General features: G+C 33.0%; 1 protein-coding gene across 4 annotated transcripts in view; it reads left to right on the forward strand.

Annotated features, from left to right (window-relative positions):
- Positions 1 to 23,137, forward strand: part of LOC101893869 (uncharacterized) — a 121,601-nt gene that overhangs the window by 84,298 nt on the left and 14,166 nt on the right. For all 4 annotated transcript variants that reach the window (XR_009342081.1, XM_011294752.3, XM_011294751.3 and 1 more), the window contains exon 3: positions 20,782 to 20,994. Coding sequence is in view for 3 of the 4 variants with exons in the window: in XM_011294752.3 (XP_011293054.1) it covers positions 20,782 to 20,994 (213 nt within the window). In the remaining variant the exon portion in view is untranslated. The remainder of the gene's footprint in view (positions 1 to 20,781; positions 20,995 to 23,137) is intronic.

The following is a 23,137-nucleotide window of genomic DNA, read 5'->3' on the forward strand; positions in this document are numbered from 1 at the left end:
TAGAAGACCAGTTGCGGTCTTCTCCATAGAAGACCAGTTGCGGTCTTCTCCATAGAAGAAGACCAGTTGGTCTTCTTCATAGAAGAAGAACAGTTGGTCTTCTTCATAGAAGAAGAACAGTTGGTCTTCTTCATAGAAGAGGAACAGAAGGTCTTCTCCTTAGAAGACCAGAAGGTCTTCTCCTTAGAAGACAAGAAGGTCTTCTAGATAGAAGACCAAGGGGTCTTCTAATAGGAGACCAGAAGGTCTTTTCATTAATGATTTCATCTTTTCCATAGAAGACCAGTTGCGGCCTTCTCCATAGAAGACCTTTTCAATAGAAGACCCGAATGTCTTCTCCATAAAAGACCAGAGGGTCTTCTCCATAGAAGACCAGTTGCGGTCTTCTCCATAGAAGACCAGTTGCGGTCTTCTCCATAGAAGACCAGTTGCGGTCTTCTCCATAGAAGACCAGTTGCGGTCTTCTCCATAGAAGACCAGTTGAGGTCTTCTCCATAGAAGACCAGTTGCGGTCTTCTTCATAGAAGAAGAACAGTTGGTCTTCTTCATAGAAGAAGAACAGTTGGTCTTCTTCATAGAAGAAGAACAGTTGGTCTTCTTCATAGAAGAAGAACAGTTGGTCTTCTTCATAGAAGAGGAACAGAAGGTCTTCTCCTTAGAAGACCAGAAGGTCTTCTCCTTAGAAGACCAGAAGGTCTTCTCCTTAGAAGACAAGAAGGTCTTCTAGATAGAAGACCAAGGGGTCTTCTAATAGGAGACCAGAAGGTCTTTTCATTAATGATTTCATCTTTTCCATAGAAGACCAGTTGCGGCCTTCTCCATAGAAGACCTTTTCAATAGAAGACCCGAATGTCTTCTCCATAAAAGACCAGAGGGTCTTCTCCATAGAAGACCAGTTGCGGTCTTCTCCATAGAAGACCAGTTGCGGTCTTCTCCATAGAAGACCAGTTGCGGTCTTCTCCATATAAGACCAGTTGCGGTCTTCTCCATAGAAGACCAGTTGCGGTCTTCTCCATAGAAGACCAGTTGCGGTCTTCTTCATAGAAGAAGAACAGTTGGTCTTCTTCATAGAAGAAGAACAGTTGGTCTTCTTCATAGAAGAAGAACAGTTGGTCTTCTTCATAGAAGACCAGAAGGTCTTCTCCTTAGAGGAGCAGAAGGTCTTCTCCTTAGAAGACCAGAAGGTCTTCTCCTTAGAAGACAAGAAGGTATTCTCCTTAGAAGACCAGAAGGTATTCTCCTTAGAACACCTGAAAGTCTTCTCCTTAGAAGACCAGAGGGTCACCTCCATAGAAGACCAGAAGGCCTTCTCTATAGAAGTTCCGATGGTCTTCTCCATAGAAGACCAAGAGGTCGAAAAGCTCGATAGGAAAAGACCAGTTGGTCTTCTCCATAGAAGAAGACCAGTTCGTCTTCTTCATAGAAAAATACGAAGTTGGTCTTCTCCACAAAGAAGACCAGTTGGTCTTCTCCATAAAAGACGACCACTGAAGAAGAACAGTTGATCTTCTCCACTGAAGAAGACCAGTTGATCTTCTCCACTGAAAAAGGCCGGTTGGTCTTCTCCACTGAAGAAGACCAGTTGGTTTTCTCCATAGAAGACCTGAATGTAATCTCCGTAGAAGACCAGAAGGTATTCTCCATAGAAGACCAGAAGGTATTCTCCGTAGAAGACCAGAAGGTATTCTCCGTAGAAGAAGACCAGTTGGTCTTCTCCACAGAAGAAGATCAGCTGATCTTCTCTATAGAAAACCAGTCCCATACATTTTGTCCTTACTATTAAAACCTTCTCCCTCTTTATCTGTCTCTCTCCGGAAATACCTTTCAAAATTTTAAAATTATTCTGGAAATTTACCCTGTTTTATTTAATATAATTACAATATAAAATATTTTTCGATTTTTACATTTTTTTTCAAAATTTTATCCACGACGTAGAAGAAGAAGACACCAAAACTAAATCCACATTTTGAATATTAATATGTTCAAAAATCCCATGATAATATTCAGTGTTATAAAAATCGAAATTTTATGGCATTCTTCCGCCCCAGTTTACAAAGGGGAGATGGCTTTCAAATTTTCATTCAATTTCAAACAACAATAACACCCACCCAAAAAATAACTAACTTACACTCACACACACACATAAAACAACAACAAAATTCTGATTTAAGATGTACAATTTACGAAAAACAACAACAACAAATGCCACAACGTCTCCCATAACTATTTATTTTATATTCACAAATTATACAAAAACCGAATGTTCAAAACGCTACACCTAAGAAGAGTCTCTTCTTTTTTGGGGAGGAACCCAACAATCAAGAAAATAAAAGAGAACAAAATTAGCATATCAAATGACAAACCCAACCGAAAACTCACAAAAAAAAAACAGTAACAACAACTGATTTTACAAATCTCCACAACATTGTTGTTGTTGTTGCCAGAAGAAATTTTCAAAAATATTCAAACGAAAGAAAGTTCTTCTTTACTAGCCTATGAAGGAAGCGAAAAAAGAGTCAACAATAAATGACACCCAAGTTATTCCAAGTCATGACATAAATTCCAAAGGTTTTTCAGTTATTGTTGTTGGATTTTGGATTTTTGTTGTTGTTGTTGTTTTTCTCTTGTTTAGTGTCTGCTTTATTGTCAAACATTAACAGAAAGTTGTAATCTTTTTCTTCTGCTCCATCCGTATGACAGTGAATGGACTCTAATCGTTGGCTAAGCTTGTTAGCATAGCAGACAACCAACAACAACAACAAGGAGTATAGTTTTAAATTTAAAAAGCATGTGCAGATGTGTGTAACAACAATTTGGCTTTCTCAGCTGAACAATGTCGGGTTAATCCCAGATGGCATTACAAAAAAAAATATGTTTATGACAATTTTTTTGGATTTTTTGAATTATGGAAGAGAGGGGTGGAGGGGATAGTTATGGAGAATAATTTGCAATTATTAAATATTGTAAAATTTTAATAAAAAAAATAATAAAAAAAGTTAAATTTACAATTTACTTTTCACGCCGTTGAAATTTGCCATCTGAAAACAAAAGACTTAAGCAACGAACACGCAAATGAGTCAAATGATATTTTAGGTTCTAGTAGTATTTGAATTTTTTCGACTTGAAATAGTGGAGATTTCACTTTGATGTCTTAGAAGGATTTGTAGAGAACCCATCGCCAGACATATTTGCAGCCAATACCCTATCTGTACTCCTTGCCGGTTTTAATAAATTGACAATTAGGCTTTAATAAATTGACAATTAGAAAAAATTTAATATTTTTATTTTAATTCTGAGAAGGAAAAGAAATTAAAAAAAAAAATATTAATTAATTATTGAAATTACACTAATTAAAACAAATGGAAATGGAGATAAATAGAGGAAAATTAAAATCAGTATTTTTTAACGTATTTGAAATTACCCTTTAGAAAACATAAAGACTTAGGCAACAAACTTGAAAGGGAATTCAAGGACTTAAAAATTTCTAACATTTTTTAAGATTTTTAAGAATTATTATTTTGCAGAAAATCAAGGATTTTTAGGTATATTTTTTTAAAGAAATTTTTTAAGGCCGTAATAATCTTGGGTTCTTAAGAGCGTTTCCGTTTTTTTTTTTAATTTTTTAAGGAATTCCTGCAGAAATTAATTTTTTAGAACATCATTTTTAGAAATTACTTAAAATTTTTCCACTTTCTTCTGTTCATATTTTTAAGAACAATTTTTAATTTTTTTGAAGAATCTTCTTACCGAAAGTTAGGAATTTTTAAATAAATTTTTTTCAAGGACCTCCTGGCCAAAAATCATGTATTTTCAGAAATATATTCAAGTAATTTTTTTAAGGAACTTCCTACTGAAAATTTTTAAGGACCTTCTGAGCAAAAGACTCATATTTTTTAAGAATATTTTTTTTATTCCCTCAGCCATTTGTCTAGAGAGGGAATATATCGTTCGATGCGGCCAAAACGGGCCTTATTGAAATAACGGTTTTAGACACATAGGTCTCTTTGAACTAAATCCGTTTCAGAACATTTGGAGTCGATCTAGCGATGTCCGTTCGTCTGTTTGGTTGTTGCGCACGATACCTCTCGAAGGGAGTAACCGATTTGATCCAAACTTGGTACATTGTAATATTATAGACAAACATAGATCGAGTTCGGAAATGGGCAATATCGGCCCACTCCTTTTGGTACCTCCCACACAAAATGTCAACATTTTAAAAGCAAATATTTTGCTGTGCAGAGAGAGAGAGAGAGAGAGAGAGAGAGAATGGATCATCCAATTATGCTCCAACTTTGTAAATACTAATATTTATCTTAGCACTAGGTCATGTGAGAAAATGGACAATGTCGGTCCACTCCAAGTACCGTCCCCACAAAGGGTCAATATTTTTATTTGTATTAGATGATTTCAACATTTTCTAAAATTATCACATATCTCATCTAAAGCAGGAAGGAAGTAATCAATGTAGTCCAAACCTGGCGCGTCGCAATATTTATATCCTATTTATTTAGGTCCGATACGAAATTGACAATATCGATCCATTCCCTCGGAACCTATTCCATAGAGGGTCCACTATTTGAATAATCATGACAGAAGTCAAAATATATTTAAATAATCGACCATTGACTGAGAGTATACATCTGTCGGCAATACCTACTGATACTGTATAGCTACTGATACTGATTTATTTGACTTTTAGAACCCCTTTATGGCCTTATTGGAACCTATAGTCCATTTAAAAATCCACGTTTTTATATTCATTCACGTGGTCCTAGAGTCCCTAAAATGTGCGGGGTAATCGTAGAACACCTTTCACAACCCGCGTAATTTGAGGCCTTTTGGTGGCCCTAGAATTGCCCTGAAAGTCCAGTGATTAAGTAATTCAAGAATCCCTTTTGAAACACACCGAAAGCTCCACATTTTTAGAATTTTTTGGATGGTTTTTAAATCCCACCAAAAAATTCCTTCAAGACTCCTTTAACAATTTTCCGATTTAAATGAACTGTTGTGTTCCTTTAAAGTATCCTCAGGGTTATAGATCTTCAGACTTTTCCAGACTTCATCGTTTTGGCAGGCCTGATCCTAGAATCTGATAAAAATTCAAGTTTTCTTAGGCCTCTAAGTGGCCTCAGACTTCTATTAAAAATACACGTTCTCGAGGACATTTTTTGGTACAAAGCTGTTTATAAAAGTTGAATATTTGGAGATATAAAAAGCCTCCAGGCTCCTTTTAAAAAATTCCGCGATTTTAGAAAAAAAATATTATTTTTTATTTAAATAATCTAACCTGTCCCACGTGGTTATAGATCTTCAGATTTTTCCAAAATTCTTCGTCTTCGCAGGCATCATCCGAGAATCCAATAAAAACTCAAGTTTTCTTAGGCCTCTAAGTGGCCTCAGACTTCTATTAAAAATACACATTCTCAAACACATTTTATGGTACAAAGCTGTTTCTAAATGTGGAATATTTGGAGATGTTAGGGGGTCTCAGCCTCATTTTCAAAAAATCTCTGATTTTAAAAATCTTTTGCATTTATCTATTTCCCAAACGAAAAAAAAAATAAAATTTAAATTTTTTTTTAAAAAAATGTAAATGTCTTTTTTATTCAGCCCTCATTGCATTTAAAACTAAAGACTTAGGACACAAACTTCAAATAAAAATCCACTTTACAAACTTGGAGATTTCTCAAGACAATTTTTTTTTTGCACTGCAAAACGCCTAACCTCCATTGCTTTTTTTCATAAGGTACGAGAAGTACTAAAATTTATTAAAAATTGAATAATGGACAAACGAAATGAGCTAGAATTGAAAATGAAATAAAATTTGGAATGGCTGTCACTTATGGAGTGCAGGATCTATATACCAAAGGGTTTTTTTTGGAAATTTCAATTTTCAAAAGTTAGGAAGAGTTCTAAAATGGTACTACACTTCTAAAATGGTACCATGAACGGATAAAGTAAAATGAACTTGAAACTTGGTATGAGAATCAATGTTGGAAAGTAAGTTTGATATGTGTAATGAAGATTCGGAAAATGTGCGCTAAGTGTGCGAATTTTATTAAATGGTAGTAAATTTCGAACAATTCGGTTTAGGGTGACTGGTTGGAGCTGTATTTTTTAATTTTTTATTTTTTATTTTAATATTATTATTATTATTTTTTTTTGTAATTCCACATCTTTTTTTTTGTAATTCACATCTTTCCCAATCTTATCATACCACCCCCCTCTTATCATAATTAACAACAATTACCCATTTTATGCCATATAAAATAATCAAGCATTATCCCCCCACCCGATAATAATGATGTTGTACTCAATTCGTTTTTTTTCTGTCATCGTCTTTTGTTCCTGCTGTTGTTGTCACAGCTGTCTTTCGCCAGCAGCACCACCACAACCCATTGAAATCATGAGACATGCATTTCCACCACGCATTATCAACCTTGACCCCCTAGGAGAAACATGTTTTTCTTTTTCGTTTTCTTTCTTCATAGAACAATCAACCATGGCGAGGCATTGGAAAAAAGAATGGAACGTGGTTGGCAGCTCTCAACACAGTAACCTTAAAAACTGAAAAAAAAAACTTGAAAAAGAAAATCCAAAAATAGAATGAATGAAATTTTGTCAATGAACAATGTTTTGTAATGGAAAATAATAGTTTGCAGGAGTGGAGAGGGGAGAGAGGAGGGGGAGATGGGGACAACGGGTAGAATTTTATGTGCCAAATTTTGTTGCATTCAGCTGTAGGCGCACAGGTTTGCATGCATTAACTCAACCAGTTGGCGGTCAAATAGCCAGGGCACCAGCCATTGACCTATTTTGTTGCAAAGAAGGAGATTTTAGAAAAATATAAAAAATATGAACACATTGATAACATAGAAAATTTTTGTTTTTTAAATAATATATAATTTTTAATTTTTAAAAAATATTCTTTAGAAAATTAAATTAAAAAAAAAATATTAAAAAAAAAAATATTTTTATATAAACATTTTTAAAATTATTTAGAAAAAAATATATATTTTTTTAAAATATTATTTTTACATTTCACGTCATTTAACAATTTTTTTAAATTATTTGTTATATTTTTTAATTATATATATATATATATATATATATATATATATATATATATATATTTATTTAAAAAGCTACAAAATTTTTCCGAAAAAAATATTTCATATCAGACGCTACATCTTCTATTCTAAAATTAACTTTTTATCTCTTGTCTGATTACCGGAACTAATTTAAGTTTCACTTAACACCCAAGAACCCAAACATGAAAGTGAAAAAATAATAATAAACTCCAAACAAGATTTTTCTTTTCGAAAATGCGACATAAGGCGATGATGATAAGCGTTTAAAAAAAAAACATGGAAAATAATTACAACTTGTAATTTGGATTAATGACTAAAAGTGGAGAGGGTTTATCAAACCACACACACAAACAGAGAAAAAGAATGAAAAATTGTCTCCAACACAAAAATTGTTTTGGTGCTTGTGTCTTAAGTCTTTTGATTTTGGGCAGCGGATGTGTTGCATTTGGATACTATATTGTTATTTTTTTTTTTTTGGAATCTGTTTAGAAATTAATCTTCTTTTTGAGAGGGGCAACTATGAGAGATTTGAAGGAGACTGTCGAATACAATCTCAGTCCCCTTCGTGTTGGCCTCATTCAAAAGCCTACCACCTTGCCTTTGAATGAGGCCTACTCTATAGTTGGTGTTATTCCAGAGTAATGAACGGCTGAAGCTAGAATCTTGAAATTTTGTACGAGAGCCAGTCTTGGTACGATGATGTGTGATATGACTGGATTTTAGAAATTTGAACTAAAAGAATCTTGAAATTTTGCACTAGGGTCAGTCTAGAATCGTAGTCGAGTGAAAAGCTGGATTTTGGCAAATTCGTACTAAAATTAAGTAAAAATTAAATACTTTGTATCGGACAAACGGAATGAGCTAGAATTCTGAAATTTTAAATGAGAGTCGCTGATGGAGTCCAGGATAGATGTACCAAATGGTTTTTGGAAATTCGAACTTTAAGGTTACGAAAAGTTTTAAAATGGTACTAAACTTCTAAAATAGTGCCATTTGGTATTATGTGAACGGATAGAGCTAACAATTTAAAATTTAATATATGTATCTGGGTTGGGAAGGAAGTTCGATGTATGAAATTGAAGGTTTTGGAAAAGTTTACTAAGTGTGTGCGGACTGTACCGAATGGTACTAAATTACGGTACGGTTTGGTTTAGGGATGAACGTATGATGCTGGAATTTTTAATTTTTTGTATTGAAGTCTCTTTTGCTGGCAGGTTCGTGATAATGAGGTGCATTTGAAAAATATGTGCTACAAATGTACGAAAAGTACTAAATAGTACTATAAATGGTACATCTTGGTTTTGGGTGAACAGATAGTGCTAGAAATTTGGTATTGGGGTCGCTGTAAATGTGTAGCCTAGATATGTGGAGGTGGTTTCGGAAATGTGTACAAATAGTTCTGAATGATACAAAATTTGGTATTGGGTGAAGGGATTCTGAAATTTGATATTAAGGTCTCTGTTGGTATCTGGAATTGAGATATGATGGTGATTTTGGTTGTGGTTTTGGTAAATGGTTCTAAATTTGGAAGAGATTTTGGTTAAACAGATGCAGGTGGAATTTTGAATTTTTTTTATTGGGGTCCCTCTTGGTGGTAGATTTGTAAAAAAGAAATGGTTTTGGTAATATTTACTACAAGTGTACGAAAAGTACTAAATAGTACTTTAATTGGTGCAATGTAGTACTGAATCAACAGATAGTGCTAGAAATCTGAAATTTGGTATTGGGGTCGCTGTTTATGTGTAGCCTGGACAAATGGAAATGGTTTCGGAAATGTGTCCTATATTTGTACGAAAGGTACTAAATCGCACTAAATTTGGTATTGGTCGAAGCAATTGAGCTAAAGTCCTGAAATTTGATATAAATGTCACTGTTGGTAATTGGGATTGAGATATGGAGGGGTCTTTTTGGAATATGTGCTAAGGGTACGAAAGGTACCAAATGGTACTAAATTTGGAACATTTTGGTTTAGAGTAAACGAATGAAGTTGGATTTTTTAAATGTTGGTATTTGGGGTCCCTTTTTGGGGTAGGCTTTTAAAAAGGGGTCATTTTTGGAAGCGTGTACAAGATTACGAAAAGTACTAAATAGTACAACATTCGGTACAATTTAGTATTGGGTGAACAGATAGTGCTTAAAATCTGAAATTTGGCATTAGGCTCGTTGGTCATGTGTTACCTGGATATATGGATGTGGTTTCGGAAAAGGAATACTATAATTGTACGAAAAGTACTAACTGTACCAAATGTGGTATTGGGTAAAGGAATAAGGCTGCAATCCTTAAATTTGATACTGAGGTCTCTGTTGGTATCTGAAATCGAAATTTGAAAATGGTTTAGGAAATGTGTACTACAATTGTACTACAAAGTACTTAGTGGTACTAAATTAGGTATTGGATGAAGGAATGGAGGTGGAATTCCGAATTTTGTTATAGATGTCACTGTTGGTGTCTGAGATTGAGATATGAAGGTAGTTCTGAAAATGTGCACTATAATTGTTCGAAAAGTACTAAGTGGTACTAAATTAGGTACTGGGTAAAAAAAATAGGGCTGGAATCCTGAAATTCCTTACAGATGTCACTCTTGGTGTCTGTGGTTAAGATATTGAGGTGGTTTTGGAAATATGTACTATAATAGTACGAAAAGTACTAACTAGTACTAAATTTTATATTGTGTAAAGGGTTAGGGCTGAAATCCTCAAATTTGTTATTGAGGTCTCTATTGGTGTTTGGAAATGAGATATGGAGGTGGTTTAGAAAATGGGTGCTATAATTGTACAAAAAGTACTAAATGGTACTAAATTTAGTATTAGGATACAGATAAAATTCTGAAATTTGATATTTAGATTACTTATGGTATCTGTATTTGGGATCTGGCGGTAGATTGGAAATGCATCGGTTATTTGTACAAAAGGCACTTAATAGTACTAAATTTGGTTTTGGACGCTGGAATCTTGAAATTTGTTGTGGATGTCACTGGTTTTGCTTATGAGTACTATGATTGTACTAAAGGTACTAAATTTTTGCTGAAGTCCTCAAATTTGATATATATGTCACTGTTGGCGTGTGTTATTAAGATATGGTTGTGATTTTGTAAATGTGTACTGTAATTGCACGAAAAATACTAAGTAGTACTAAATGTGGTACTGAGGGATGGAATAGAGCGGAAATCCTGAAATTTGATATGAATGTTACTTTTTGTGTCTGTAATTGAGTGAAGGAGGTGGTTTTTCGAAATGCGTACTATGAACATACAAAAAGTGAGGGTAGAGATGGAAATCTGAAATTTTTGGGGACCATTGTTGGTATATAATTTTGATAGAAAAAACTGGATTTGGGTATGGATACTATGTTTCTTCGAAAAGGTCAAAATAATATGAAGTTTGATATTGAGATCACTGTTGGTTTCTACGTTTTAGATATTGTGGTGGCCAATAATTATTATGAAAATACGTTAAAATAATTGTGGACAGAGAAAATTGAATGTGGTCCTATTGTAAAATGGTTTTAATAATATCCTCCTCGGTAAACTTCAAAAATGATAGATTTTCAAGACCTTTTGGTGTAAACGGTAAACATTGTCCTGTTATTCTTTTCAAAAAAGGAGAAACTAGAATAATCTATAAAACCGTGAAATTTTGAAAATTTAGTACAATGTATGAAGTTTTGGTTAAAATTATTTGTCAAACTGAACAAACTTTGTATTTAAATGTGGACTTTTCGCTGACAAAGCCACCGCCTTTTTTCAAATTTCGTAATATTCAATATTAGCCCAATGTAAATGAGAGATACATTAGTCCCCACAAACAGTCGGAATTTTTTAACTTTCTTTGTGGTGTACTTTTTGAATATCCACTTTTTTAATCCACTTTTTCTTGTACAAAAATACAAGAATGCCTTATTGACCAAATAGGAATGCCTTATTGACCACTTCAATAGCATAATCAAAAAATAAATACAATATATTTTTTTTAAAAAAATCTCTTAAATATTACTTAGCCAAATATTGCCTAGTCACATTATTTCTTTTTCAAATTTCTTCAAACCTTCCATAGCTTATGCTCCATATTAAAAACAGTTTAAGATTTCTTTTTATATTGACTTCTTCTTTTTTTTTTTTGTTAAAAATGAAATAATTATTTTCTGATTAGCTGTGTGCTGCCGCCACGCTTCAATCGTGCTGTCTAAGGGGCGTTGTTGAAAATGGCATGTAGGCATGTGTCTTAAGTCTTTTGTTATTAATTAGAATTTAATAAGAGGTTTTTATTATGAAATGGGTTGGTCGTCGTTGTCGAGATGCTACACATTTGCGGTTAAATTCAAAAACATTCTTAGAGTTGTTTTTTTTTTTTTTGTAATATCATGGAGAAATGAAGGGGAATTTTTAGAAATTTAAAATTTTTGTATCGGATACTGCAGCAAGGGCGTTTCAACTCTGTAAGACTGTAATAAAAAGAATTGTAAATGCTCATAAATTCTTTGGCTATAATTCACAAACTAATAAAGTAATTTTCTTCAAACAATCTGAAAATAATAGAGTTTACCTTGAAGATTTTCTGGAAAATGCTTCTACTGCATGTCATTATCTATTGTTTGTGCGATAATAAATGACGAAGGCAATGTGGTAATTTTTTTTGAAGAAAAACTAATTATGGAGTCTTTAATGTGGGAAATTAACTTTACAATTTGAGAAAATTTACAAACTCTCTTATCATTTTGAAGGCTATTTTTGTAAATTTGCAATATGACCTACGTTAGCTGAAGGTTTCACCAAGTGCTGCTTTTTATAATTAAGAACACAAGAGTAGGCACAACAATTTTGAAATAAAAAAATTAAAATATATAAAGTGCATTGCAATTAATTACAACCTATATCTCGGATTTTATATTAATTTATTCAATATATATTTCCAGAATTTATTTGTGGTATTTGTTAATTACCATATCCTCTCTTATACATATACTAGCAAGTGCCCAGTACATCGTCAGCGAAAAGTCCACCTTAAAATGTTATATATTTAAGTAATCAAAATGCACAATTTGTTTAGTTTTAATTTTTTTAATCATAATTTCATACATCGTACTAAATTTTCCGACTTTCAAGGTTTTATATTTTATTCAAATCTTTCGAAAAGAATAATAGAAAAATGTTTAAATTTTACACAAAAAAATCTTTAAAATCTTTAAAATCTTTCATTTTTAAATTTACCTAGGAGATGATTATTAAAATCAAAACTATTTCAACGTCTCAATTTGTAAACCCTAGAGACAGATCTATCCCTTCAGCCAATCTCCATGTATTCATCCTAGGCAGCATTTAATACTTTTCGAACAATTTAGTAGGCATTTGCAAAACCACCAAAAGATTTCATGTATAGATACCAACAATGACTTTAATGACAAATTTCAGAATTTCAGCTCAATTACTTCCCCCAATACCAAATTTTTGTACTACAATTATAGCACACATTTCCCAAACCACCTCCATATCTTAATTCCAGATACCAACAAAGACCTCAATATCAAATTTCAGATTCCAGCTCCATCTCTTCACCCAATACCAAATTTTAGTACCATTTAGTACTTTTTGTACAATTATAGTACACAATTCCAATCTTACCTCATATTCTCAACTAAAGACACCAACAGTAACATCCATATTCAATTTGAGCTCTATAATTTCCCCCATTACCAAATTTGGTACCATTTAGTACATTTATAGTACGCATATCCAAATTCACCTCCATATCTCAACCACAGATACCAACAGAGAAATCCATATCAAATTACAGGATTCCAGCTCTATTTCTTCACCCATTACCAAATCAGTACCACTTAGTACTTTTCGAACAAGTGTAGTACATATTTCTAAAAACACATTCATATCTTAAGCACAGACACCATCAGTAATCGAAATTAAATCTAATTAATAAATTCATCTAAATTTTTCTTTAAAAAATGTTGTGGATTATTTCTATTTTTTTTTTTTTTAAATGTTCATCTCTATACAAAAAATTGTTGATCTCTTCGAACTATCTATTTATTCGACGTATTCCACTGTCTCCCAACGTAAACTTTAAAAACTTACATTTATTACACTTCATAACATATACAAACTCCCATTCAAATCCACAACTTCACATAACATCATAAAAATAAAAATCTCCCCTAATAACCGGATATGAGATTTAAATTAAAAATTACAACCTCCATAACAGTTAAATCTTGATAAAAAAAAAGAAATCCATTTTGGAACAATTCAAAATTCTTTCCAACCATTACTTAAAAGAGGCAGCCCACAAGGCACTATTTTAGATGCGCTTCCGAAAAGAAGATGACGACGACGATGGTTTATTCTTCATCTTTCGGAAATTTACAAAGAAATACACGATAATGAAAATAAAATCATTGAAGAGAAGAAGGAGAGGTGAGGGGCGGACAAAAGATGATAGAGTATTAGAAATCTGCCGAAGAAAACTCCTCAGCCATCTCTCGGTGGCCACGTGATACCTGTAATAACTTAATAATAAATCCCTCCATAGCAATGCAATCAGCTGGGCTGAGGTAGGGATGCCAGTGTGGAAGTAATGAATAAACAAAATCCCTTATGTGGGAAAATGTGGTTACCATTTTAGTTAGCTTATGGCCACCTTCGAAATCGGTATATTTTTAAAAAGATGAGCCTTTGTGGATATATATCAAATCAGATTTTGATGGATTTTTTTGCGAACTTTCCAGGGCTTCGATAATTCGATATTGGCCATATCAAAAACAGGCATATTTAGATGTTTGTCAACCTGAATTTTTGTTTATTTTTTGAGAAATCAGGAGGGTTGCTGATATGCCGTCCGAAACTACTTCTTTTAGGGATCTCAACTATACCCAAGAGAAAAACTAAATTTTTCATTCAAAAATTACAAAAAAGTCAGAATATTAACCCTTTCGGGGACTTGGGTCATCGCCGTCATGTACACACCATACATTATTTTATCCTAGAGAAAACCACCTCCATATCTTAAACCACCTCCATATCTTAATTCCAGATACCAACAAAGACCTCAATATCAAATTTCAGATTCCAGCCCCATCTCTTCACCCAATACCAAATTTTAGTACCATTTAGTACTTTTTGTACAATTATAGTACACAATTCCAATCTTAAAACAGAGCCTTAGATTGAAAATTAATTTCTTTGAAAATCTGAACATTTTCAAAATCCCATTCAAACCAGCATCCATAATAATTTTTCAATTTTTTTAATATATCCCAGAATTTCGGTATTTAAATGATTATTTATCTCACAATATCTATTCAGAGACCCGAAATCGCATTGCATTTTCAGAATTTGATTTTTTATTAATTTTTTATAATTAATTTTTTGTATACCCTCATCCAAATGACTACAGATGGTATACATTTGATACGGCCAAAACGTTCTTCATCGAAATAACGGTTTTAGACCCTAGGTCTCTTTGGACCAAATCCGTTTCAGGACATTTGGAAGGGAGTATCCAATTTGGTCCAAACTTGGTGCATCGTTATATTATTGTCAAACTTAGATCGAGTTCGGAGATGGCCAACATCAGTCCACTCCGTCTGGTACCTCGCCCACAAAAGGTAAAATTTTTCACAGAAAATAATTAGCCGTTTAGAACACGAAGGGATCGTCCAACTTTGTGCAAACTTTGCGAATCCCAACATTTTTATCAGTGCTACTTAAGGTGCGTAAATGGACAATATCGGTCCACGTCATAAAGTACCTCCCCCACAAAGGATAAAATTTTAGAATAATTATAACTCTTATAAATTGTGAAATAACACTCCGATTGTCTTCAGATTACACATATCGCATTATTTTTATTAACCCAAGGTCTGGTGTGAAGATGGAATAAATTGGTCCACTACTTCCGGTACCTCCCCCACTTAGGGTGACAATTTTGAATATACACTAAACTCATTAAACACAAAATTAACATCCGATTCCATTCAGACTTGGCACATCGCAATATTTCTAACAACACGAGATCTGTTATAAAGATGGTAGAGATCGGACAATTTCTTCTGGTACCTCCCCCACAAAGGGTCAAAGTTTTGAATGACCAAAACGATTATAAAATCCGAAATAAGCATCCGGTTCTCTTCAGATTTCACACATCCCATTATTTCTACTAATACAAGATCTGCTGTAAAGATGGAATATATTGGTCCATTCCTTCTGATACCTCCCACACAAAGGGTCAAAATTTTGATAACGATAAAGCTCATAAAAGGTGAAATTAACATCCGATGCCATTCAGACTTAGTACATCTCAATATTTCTATCAACACAAGATATGTTATAAAGATAATAGAGGTTGGACCATTCCTTCTGGTACCTCCCCTACATAGGGTACAAGATGTTGAAAAACAAAACGCTCAAAGAAAGCGAAAAAAACATTAAACTCCCTTTGCTAACACAAAATCTGTTGAGAAGATGATATGTATCTGCGAACCCCTTCTGGTACCTCATCCACAAAGGGTAACAATTTTCAATACTTTTATCGATCGAAATCACTATTTTTTTTTTTTTTTAATCTGTTATACGGCAATATTCCATCCAACTCGACATCCCTAATTTTCCGTTTTTGCAGAACTATCCTCAGCCCAAAAAGAATAATAATAAAAATAATAAAAAAACTCAAGCTGAGTTCAAACAATACCACTTGTTGCCTTAACTACCGATAATAAGAAGAAGACAAAAGACAACAACAAAAACATCAACAAAACAAACTTCAAAACCACAAAAGGTGGTAATAAAATAATGGCATGGTTCTCTATCTTATCTGGGAATAATAAACCAATTCTAACTGCCACCACATGTGGCGTTACTCCCAGTTCCAGCAACCGGGCAAATAATCAGCGCACCGGCATTTAGGTGGAGAATGGAGAATAGAACGAAAAACAAAGCTTAGAAAAGCAAACAAAAAATAAGTAGTAATAGAAGCTTCCAACGATTATGTTACAGTTTCTCCAAGGGGTGGCCGGACAGACTTTCTTCTGCATGCCTGTTGCTGGTGCTGCTGATATTATCTTGGCCAGCTTAAGCTGCGATTTTTTGCCTCCTCTTTCTTTCATTTTCATTATGTTTACGAGGCGATTTAGTTTATCTACTTGCAGAAATCTGGGCTATTTCTTAGCCAGTTTTTTTTTTTGTGAAGTTTGTTGATCTTAGTAGCTATAGAAACCACATAAAAATGCACGAAAGTCGGCTAGGTAGTTGGATATCCAGTAAATTGCAAATTATTTGCAAAAAAGAGAAAAAGAATTACAAAAAATGGTGTAACTTCTTATTATGCTTGGGCTGCTGTCGTCGGTGTCTAGGCATGTGAGTGAGTGCCTGCCTAGAAGTGAGAGAGTGTGGCGAGGATTGATGGCATGGCATGCCAGGCCATGGCGTGCCTTAGTTCGTTATTATAAATTGTAATTCTTATGGAACACTTTGCATGCATTTGCAATTCGTAGATTTTGGGTGCAATTCAGATTTTGCCACAGTCAAACGGGGTAAAGAAAGGTGGGGGGGGGGGGGGGGCTACAGTAAAAATGTAAATATAAATCTATTGAAAAAAATCGACGTCAGTTACAAAGGGATTTTTTTCTGAAGGAAAAAAATTGTAACTCAGTCACTGGGAAACAAAAATGTTTCCTTTCCGAGATAATATCTCAGTTGCTGATCTGGACTATATCTGGTACCTCAGGCACATTTTAACACTTTTCTAAAAATAATCACATATCTAATGTAGTGATGTGAAAGAAGTGGTAGATATAGTCTAAACCTGGAACTTGGCAATTTTTATATCATATTTATTTAGTTCCGATACGAAATGGACAATGTTGGCCCACAACTTCGGAACTTACTCCATAGAGGGTCAGCAATTTGAATAATCATGTAAGAAGTCAAATATATTTAGATAATCGAACATTGCCTGAGGGTATACATCTGTCGGCACAACCTACTGATACTTTTTTAATTGTTTTGCTGTTAATTTAAGACGTTTCTAATATGGGTAAGAATATCCCTTTAGACTTAATTTTTTGCGAAAGGTGTCAAAGGAAGAATTATTTTAAATCAAATTTCGTTGCGAGTCTCCGAACACAAGAAATTTGTATTTCCAATATATACCATAAAAAAATATCGTCAATTGTTGTAAATAAAATACTGGTTTAATTTCTAAAAATTTTGGGATTATAGCCTAACTGTATGTGAGTATATGCAAAAATCTCCAACAAAGGATCATTTTACAAGTACGACATTAAAGACAAAAATATTCTTCATCAAATTTCACTATGAGTCACCAAAGAAAAGAAATCTCTAATTCCATTGCGTATCAAAAAATTGTTTGCAAAAATGATCCGAAAAAAAAATCAAAAATATTCTCTGATTTTTTATGATCAATGTTTCCTCGGACTTTTTTTGAGTTGACTTCCGAAAGTAACATAAAATTTCGTTTCCGACGAAATGTGTCAAAGAAGGAAATATTCTACACAAAATTTCACTAAAAATCTCAGAATAAACCATATATCTAGGTGCAATAGTTTTTGGAAAATTATATTCGAAATTTATGTAGTAAAAGTATAAATTATGTCTTTGCTTTGTTTAGTGTTAATTCAAGACGTTTCCAATCCAAGTCTAAATCTCCCTTTTTACTTCATTTTTTGGGAAAACTGTCAAAGTAAAAATTATTCTAGATCAAATTTTATTGTGAGTCTACGAACACAAGAAATTTGTATTTTCAATATATACCATGAAAAAATATCGTCAATTTTTGTTAACAAAAACCTGATTTAAATTCTAAAAATTTTGGGTTTATAGCCGTACTTTATGTGAGTATATGCAAAAACCTCCAACAAAGGATCCTTTTAGAAGGACAACGCCAATGACAAAAATATTCTTCATTCAATTTCACTATAAGTCACCAAACAAAAGGAAATCTCTAATTTCATTGTGTATCAAAAAATTACATTTATGTTCCCAAAAACCCCGAAAATATGTCCACATTTTTGATCAATTTTTCCTTGGACTTTTTTCGAGTTGACGCCTGTAAGTAATATAAAATTTCATTTTAGATGGAAGTTGTCAAGAGAAGAAATATTCTACACAAAATTTCACTATAAATCTCAGAATAAACCATATGTCTAGGTGCAATAGTTTTTTGGAAAATTAAATTCTAAATTTATGCACTAAAAGTGAAAATTATGAGTTTGATTTTTTAGTATTAATTTAACACATTTCCAATCCAAGTCTAAATCTCCCTTTTTACTTCATTTTTTGGGAAAGTGTGGAAGTAAGAATTGTTCTGGATCAATTTTCGTTGTGAGTCTCCGAACACAAAAAATTTGTATTTTCAATATATACCATACAAAAATCTCGTCAATTGTTGCTAAGAAAAATCTGATATAAATTTTAAAAAATTTGGCATTACAGCCGTACTTTATGTGAATATTAGCAAAAATCTCCAAAAAAGCATCATTTTAGAAGAATGACGTCAGAGACAAAAATAGTTATTATCAAATTTCACTATAAGTCACCAAAGAAAAGAAATCTCTAATTCCATTGCGTACCAAAATAAATGCATAAATGTTCCAAAAAAAAAAAAAAAAAAATATGCCCCAATTTTTTGATGAAATTTTTCCTTGGACTTTTTTCGAGTTGGTGCCTGAAAGTAACATAAAATTTCATTTTCGGCTAAATGTGTCAAAGCACGAAATATTCTACACAAAATTTCACTAAAAATCTCAGAATAAACCATATATCTAGGCAATAGTTTTTTGGAAAATTATATTCTAAATTTATGCACTAAAAGTGAAAATTATGTATTTGTTTTTTCGTATGGTTAATCTAACACATTTAAAATCCAATTCAAAATCTCCCTTTTTACTTCATTTTTTGGGAAAAGTGTAAAAGGAAGAATTATTCTAGATCAAATTTCATTGTGAGTTTCCGAACACACGAAATTTGTATTTCCAATATATACCATGAAAAAATATCGTCAATTGTTGCTAAGAAAATCCTGATATAAATTTTAAAAAATTTGGGATTACAGCCGTACTTTATGTGAATATAAGCCAAAATCTCAAACAAAGCATCATTTTAGAAGAATGACGTCAGAGACAAAAATATTCATTATCAAGTTTCACCAGAAGTCACCAAACAAAAGAAATATCTAATTCCATTGCGTACCAAAAAAAAAATTGCATAAATGTTCCAAAAAAAATATATATGCCCCAATTTTTTGATCGATTTTTCCTCAGACTTTTTTTTGAATTGACGCCTGAAAGTAATATAAAATTTCATTTTCCGCAAAATGTATTAAAGGATGAAATATTCTACACAAAATTTCACCATAAATCTCAGAACAAACCATATTTCTAGGTATAATAGTTTCTATGAAAATTACATTCGAAATTTATGTAATAAAAATGAAAATTATGCCTTTCCTTTTTTTAGTGTTAATTTAACACGTTTCCAATCCGAGTCAAAATCTCCCTTTTGACTTCATTTTTTGGGGAAAGTGTATAAGTAAGAATTGTTCTAGATCAAATTTTATTGTGAGTCTACGAACACAAGAAATTTGTATTTTCAATATATACCATGAAAAAATATCGTCAATTGTTGCTAAGAAAAACCTTGATATAAATTTTAAAAAAATTGGGATTACAGCCATACTTTATGTGAATATAAGCAAAAATCTCCAAAAAAGCTTCATTTTAGAAGAATGACGTCAGAGACAAAAATAGTTACTATTAAATTTCACTATAAGTCACCAAAGAAAAGAAATCTCTAATTCCATTGCGTACCAGAAAAAAATGCATAAATGTTCCAAAAAAAAAAAAAATGCCCCAATTTTTTGATCGACTTTTTCGGACTTTTTCCAAGTTGACGCCTGAAAGTAACATAAAATTTCATTTTCGTCAAATGGTGTCAAAGGATGAAATATTCTACACAAAATTTCACCATAAATCTCAGAATAAACCATATTTCTAGGTATAATAGTTTCTATGAAAATTACATTCGAAATTTATGTAATATAAGTGAAAATTATGTCTTTCCTTTTTTAGTGTTAATTTAACACGTATCCAATCCGAGTCAAAATCTCCCTTTCTACTTCATTTTTTCGGAAAAGTGTCAAAGGAAGAATTATTCTAAATCAAATTTCTTTGTGAGTCTCTGAACAAATGATATTTGTATATCCAATACATTCCATAAAAAAATCCAAAAAATTTTGTAATTCCGAAAATATTTTCCTTGTCTAAAATGATGGGGATTTAAAGTTAAGTTAAGTTTAAAGTTATTATAAAATTTAAAAATATAAGAATATGCTCTTTAAAAAAAATATTAACATTATTCAAATGGGGCTTATAAAGTTTTAAATTTTATCCAAATGATGCAAATAAAAATATTTCCTTATACAAATGAGCCGGATAAAGTATTTTAAATTTAAAAAAAAATGGATAATAATTTTACCACTTCCAAATGATCCGTGGCTAACATTCAATTTATCAAAATATTTTATTTAATTTTTTTTAAGCCATTATATTAATTAAATAATTATTGGATATTAGCCAAATTTTCTATTTTTTTATTATTATTATTTTATTGTTGAATTTTTTTATTATTTTTTTTTTTTTTGTTTTTTTTTTTTTTTCTATTTCCAGTACTGAATGTGGCCGCCGGCAAGGCACCCATGCAAATTTCCACCGAAGGTTCCGGTGCTCCACAAAAAGCCATCGATGGCTCCACCTCGGCCTTTTTCACACCCGAGACCTGTTCACTGACCAAAGCCGAACGTTCGCCATGGTGGTATGTAAATCTATTGGAACCCTATATGGTGCAGCTGGTGCGTTTGGACTTTGGCAAATCGTGCTGTGGTAAGTAGCAGTAAATTGTGGATATGTGTATAAGTTATTAAGTACGTCCGTGTGTGTGTGTGTGTGTAGAGGAGATCAATAACCTGCCGTTGGCTGTGGAATGGTAGACAAGCAGCCAACGAACAAGCCAGCCAATAAATAACTCTAACTGTCGTCTTCGGGCCATGTTAGTTAACAGTAGTTGCGTTGCGTCAGTGGGTGACTTTAGAAAAATAAGTGGAGAGAGGGAGGGGGAAGGAGAGTGGGAGAGGAAAGAAGTTAATAGACAATTTTCAAACCTGTTACTCTTTTTTTTTCCTAAGAAAAAAAATACATAATCCTTTTGCTCCCCTTCTATGGCTGAGTTTTGAAATGAATAGGTCCAGCGCCAGTCTTTTGGGTCTGGTAGGAAAAATGGCAAAACAATCAAAGCCACCAAATACCCAACATCTCTGCTATGTTACCTCCAAAGCTTTTGGTTTTTGGCTCACATGCTTTCACTTCGGCTGGTCTTAATAAAGTGTTATGTGAGTTTTGTTGTTTAGCTCCACAAAAAAAAAAGCAAAACAGCAAAGTCACACATACTTCCACAAAGAAAACAACAACCACACTTCTATACCTTCCCCAAAAACCAACAAAAACACAGAGGACCCAAAAGTAATGATGTTTGCCCAACATCAAACAACCATCCAGCCACCAAGTAATTCATTGACGGTGAATGTGGTTGCCGCCGCATCTGAACTCATCATGGCTTTGTTTTTCTTCTTTTTGTTGCTGGGAAAAAATACCTGATTTTTTTCTTTCTTTTTTTGCGCAGCCAAACACCGAGCCAACCTCTGGCGCACAATTTATGATTACTTTCACTGAAACGGGTACTCTTCTCACACTCCTCTCCAGCCGCTCACGGGAGGTGCTTTGATGCAATGCGCCATGGCAGTCAAACTTGTAAAGTCGCTTGTCGTTTTGATAATGACCAACCGAAAAGTACCCACACTTTGTAATACGGACGGCCTATGAGGATGATGATGACGAGACGGACGCAATGCAAAGCCATAATAATGTTGATGATGGAGGGGGGGTGAGGGGGATGATGACCACGATGGCGGTGCCTCTGTCTGCTGGCGTTGATGTGCAATCAATGCAATCACTTTGAGAGAGTTATTTTTGAATGGACTTTTATCTTATTATCGTTGCCTAATATCCATTAATGGGTAATTTCTAAAATTATGACCACGAGAGCTTCTTTTGACCAAATAACCAAACAAAACAATTCGGATTTTTTTTGGTTGCGGAACATGTTCCTATATAGAAAATAAATTCTTTATAAACAAGATATCTTTATAGGAGAGCTAAAAGCTGTCTTTATAGACGAGCTAAAGGTCGTCTTTGTAAACGAGCCGAAGGCAGTCTTTATACATGAGCCGAAGGCTGCCTTGACGAAGGCTGTCTTCATAGATGAACCGAAGGTTGTCTTTATAGACGAGCCGAGGTCTGTCTTTATAGGTTAGCATAAAGAGGACTTTATGGACGAGACAAAGCCTGTCTTTATAGACTAGCATAAAGAGGCTCGTCCATAAATCCAAAGGTCATTTTTATAGACGAGGCAAAGGTCGTATTTATAGACATTTTTTGCGCATAGAAAAACATTTGGAGACTTTTTTGGTATAGGAAAAAAATTGGAGATTTTTTAGTATACAAAAATAATGGAGACATGTTTCGCATAGGAAAAAATTCAACATGTTTTCCAAAAAAAAAAACTGGAGACATTTTTCTGATAGAATTTGGTGGCATAGAAAACATTTTGGGAACATTTTTTCGTGTAGGAAAAATGTGGAGACTTTTTGGTATAGGAAAAAATTTGGAGACGTTTTTGGTAGTTTCCAAATTTTTGGAAACTTTTTATGATACAACAAAAATTGGAGACATTTTTCGGATAGGAAAAAATTTAATTTTTTTTTTTTTTTTTGAAAAAATCCCTAGAAAAATATTGAGTAATTTTTTTCTCCTAGAAAAACTATTGGAGAAATTTTTTTCGCACAGAAAAACTGTTATAGAATTTGTATTCAAATAGAAAAACTATTGGAGAATTTGTTTTCGAATAGAAAAAACTTTGGCGAAATCTTTTTCGCATAGAGAAAAACTTAAAGAAAGTTTTGAATATTTT

Source organism: Musca domestica, unplaced genomic scaffold (genome assembly GCF_030504385.1).
Source record: "Musca domestica strain aabys unplaced genomic scaffold, Musca_domestica.polishedcontigs.V.1.1 2, whole genome shotgun sequence".
In the NCBI taxonomy this organism is placed as follows: Eukaryota; Metazoa; Arthropoda; class Insecta; order Diptera; family Muscidae; genus Musca; species Musca domestica.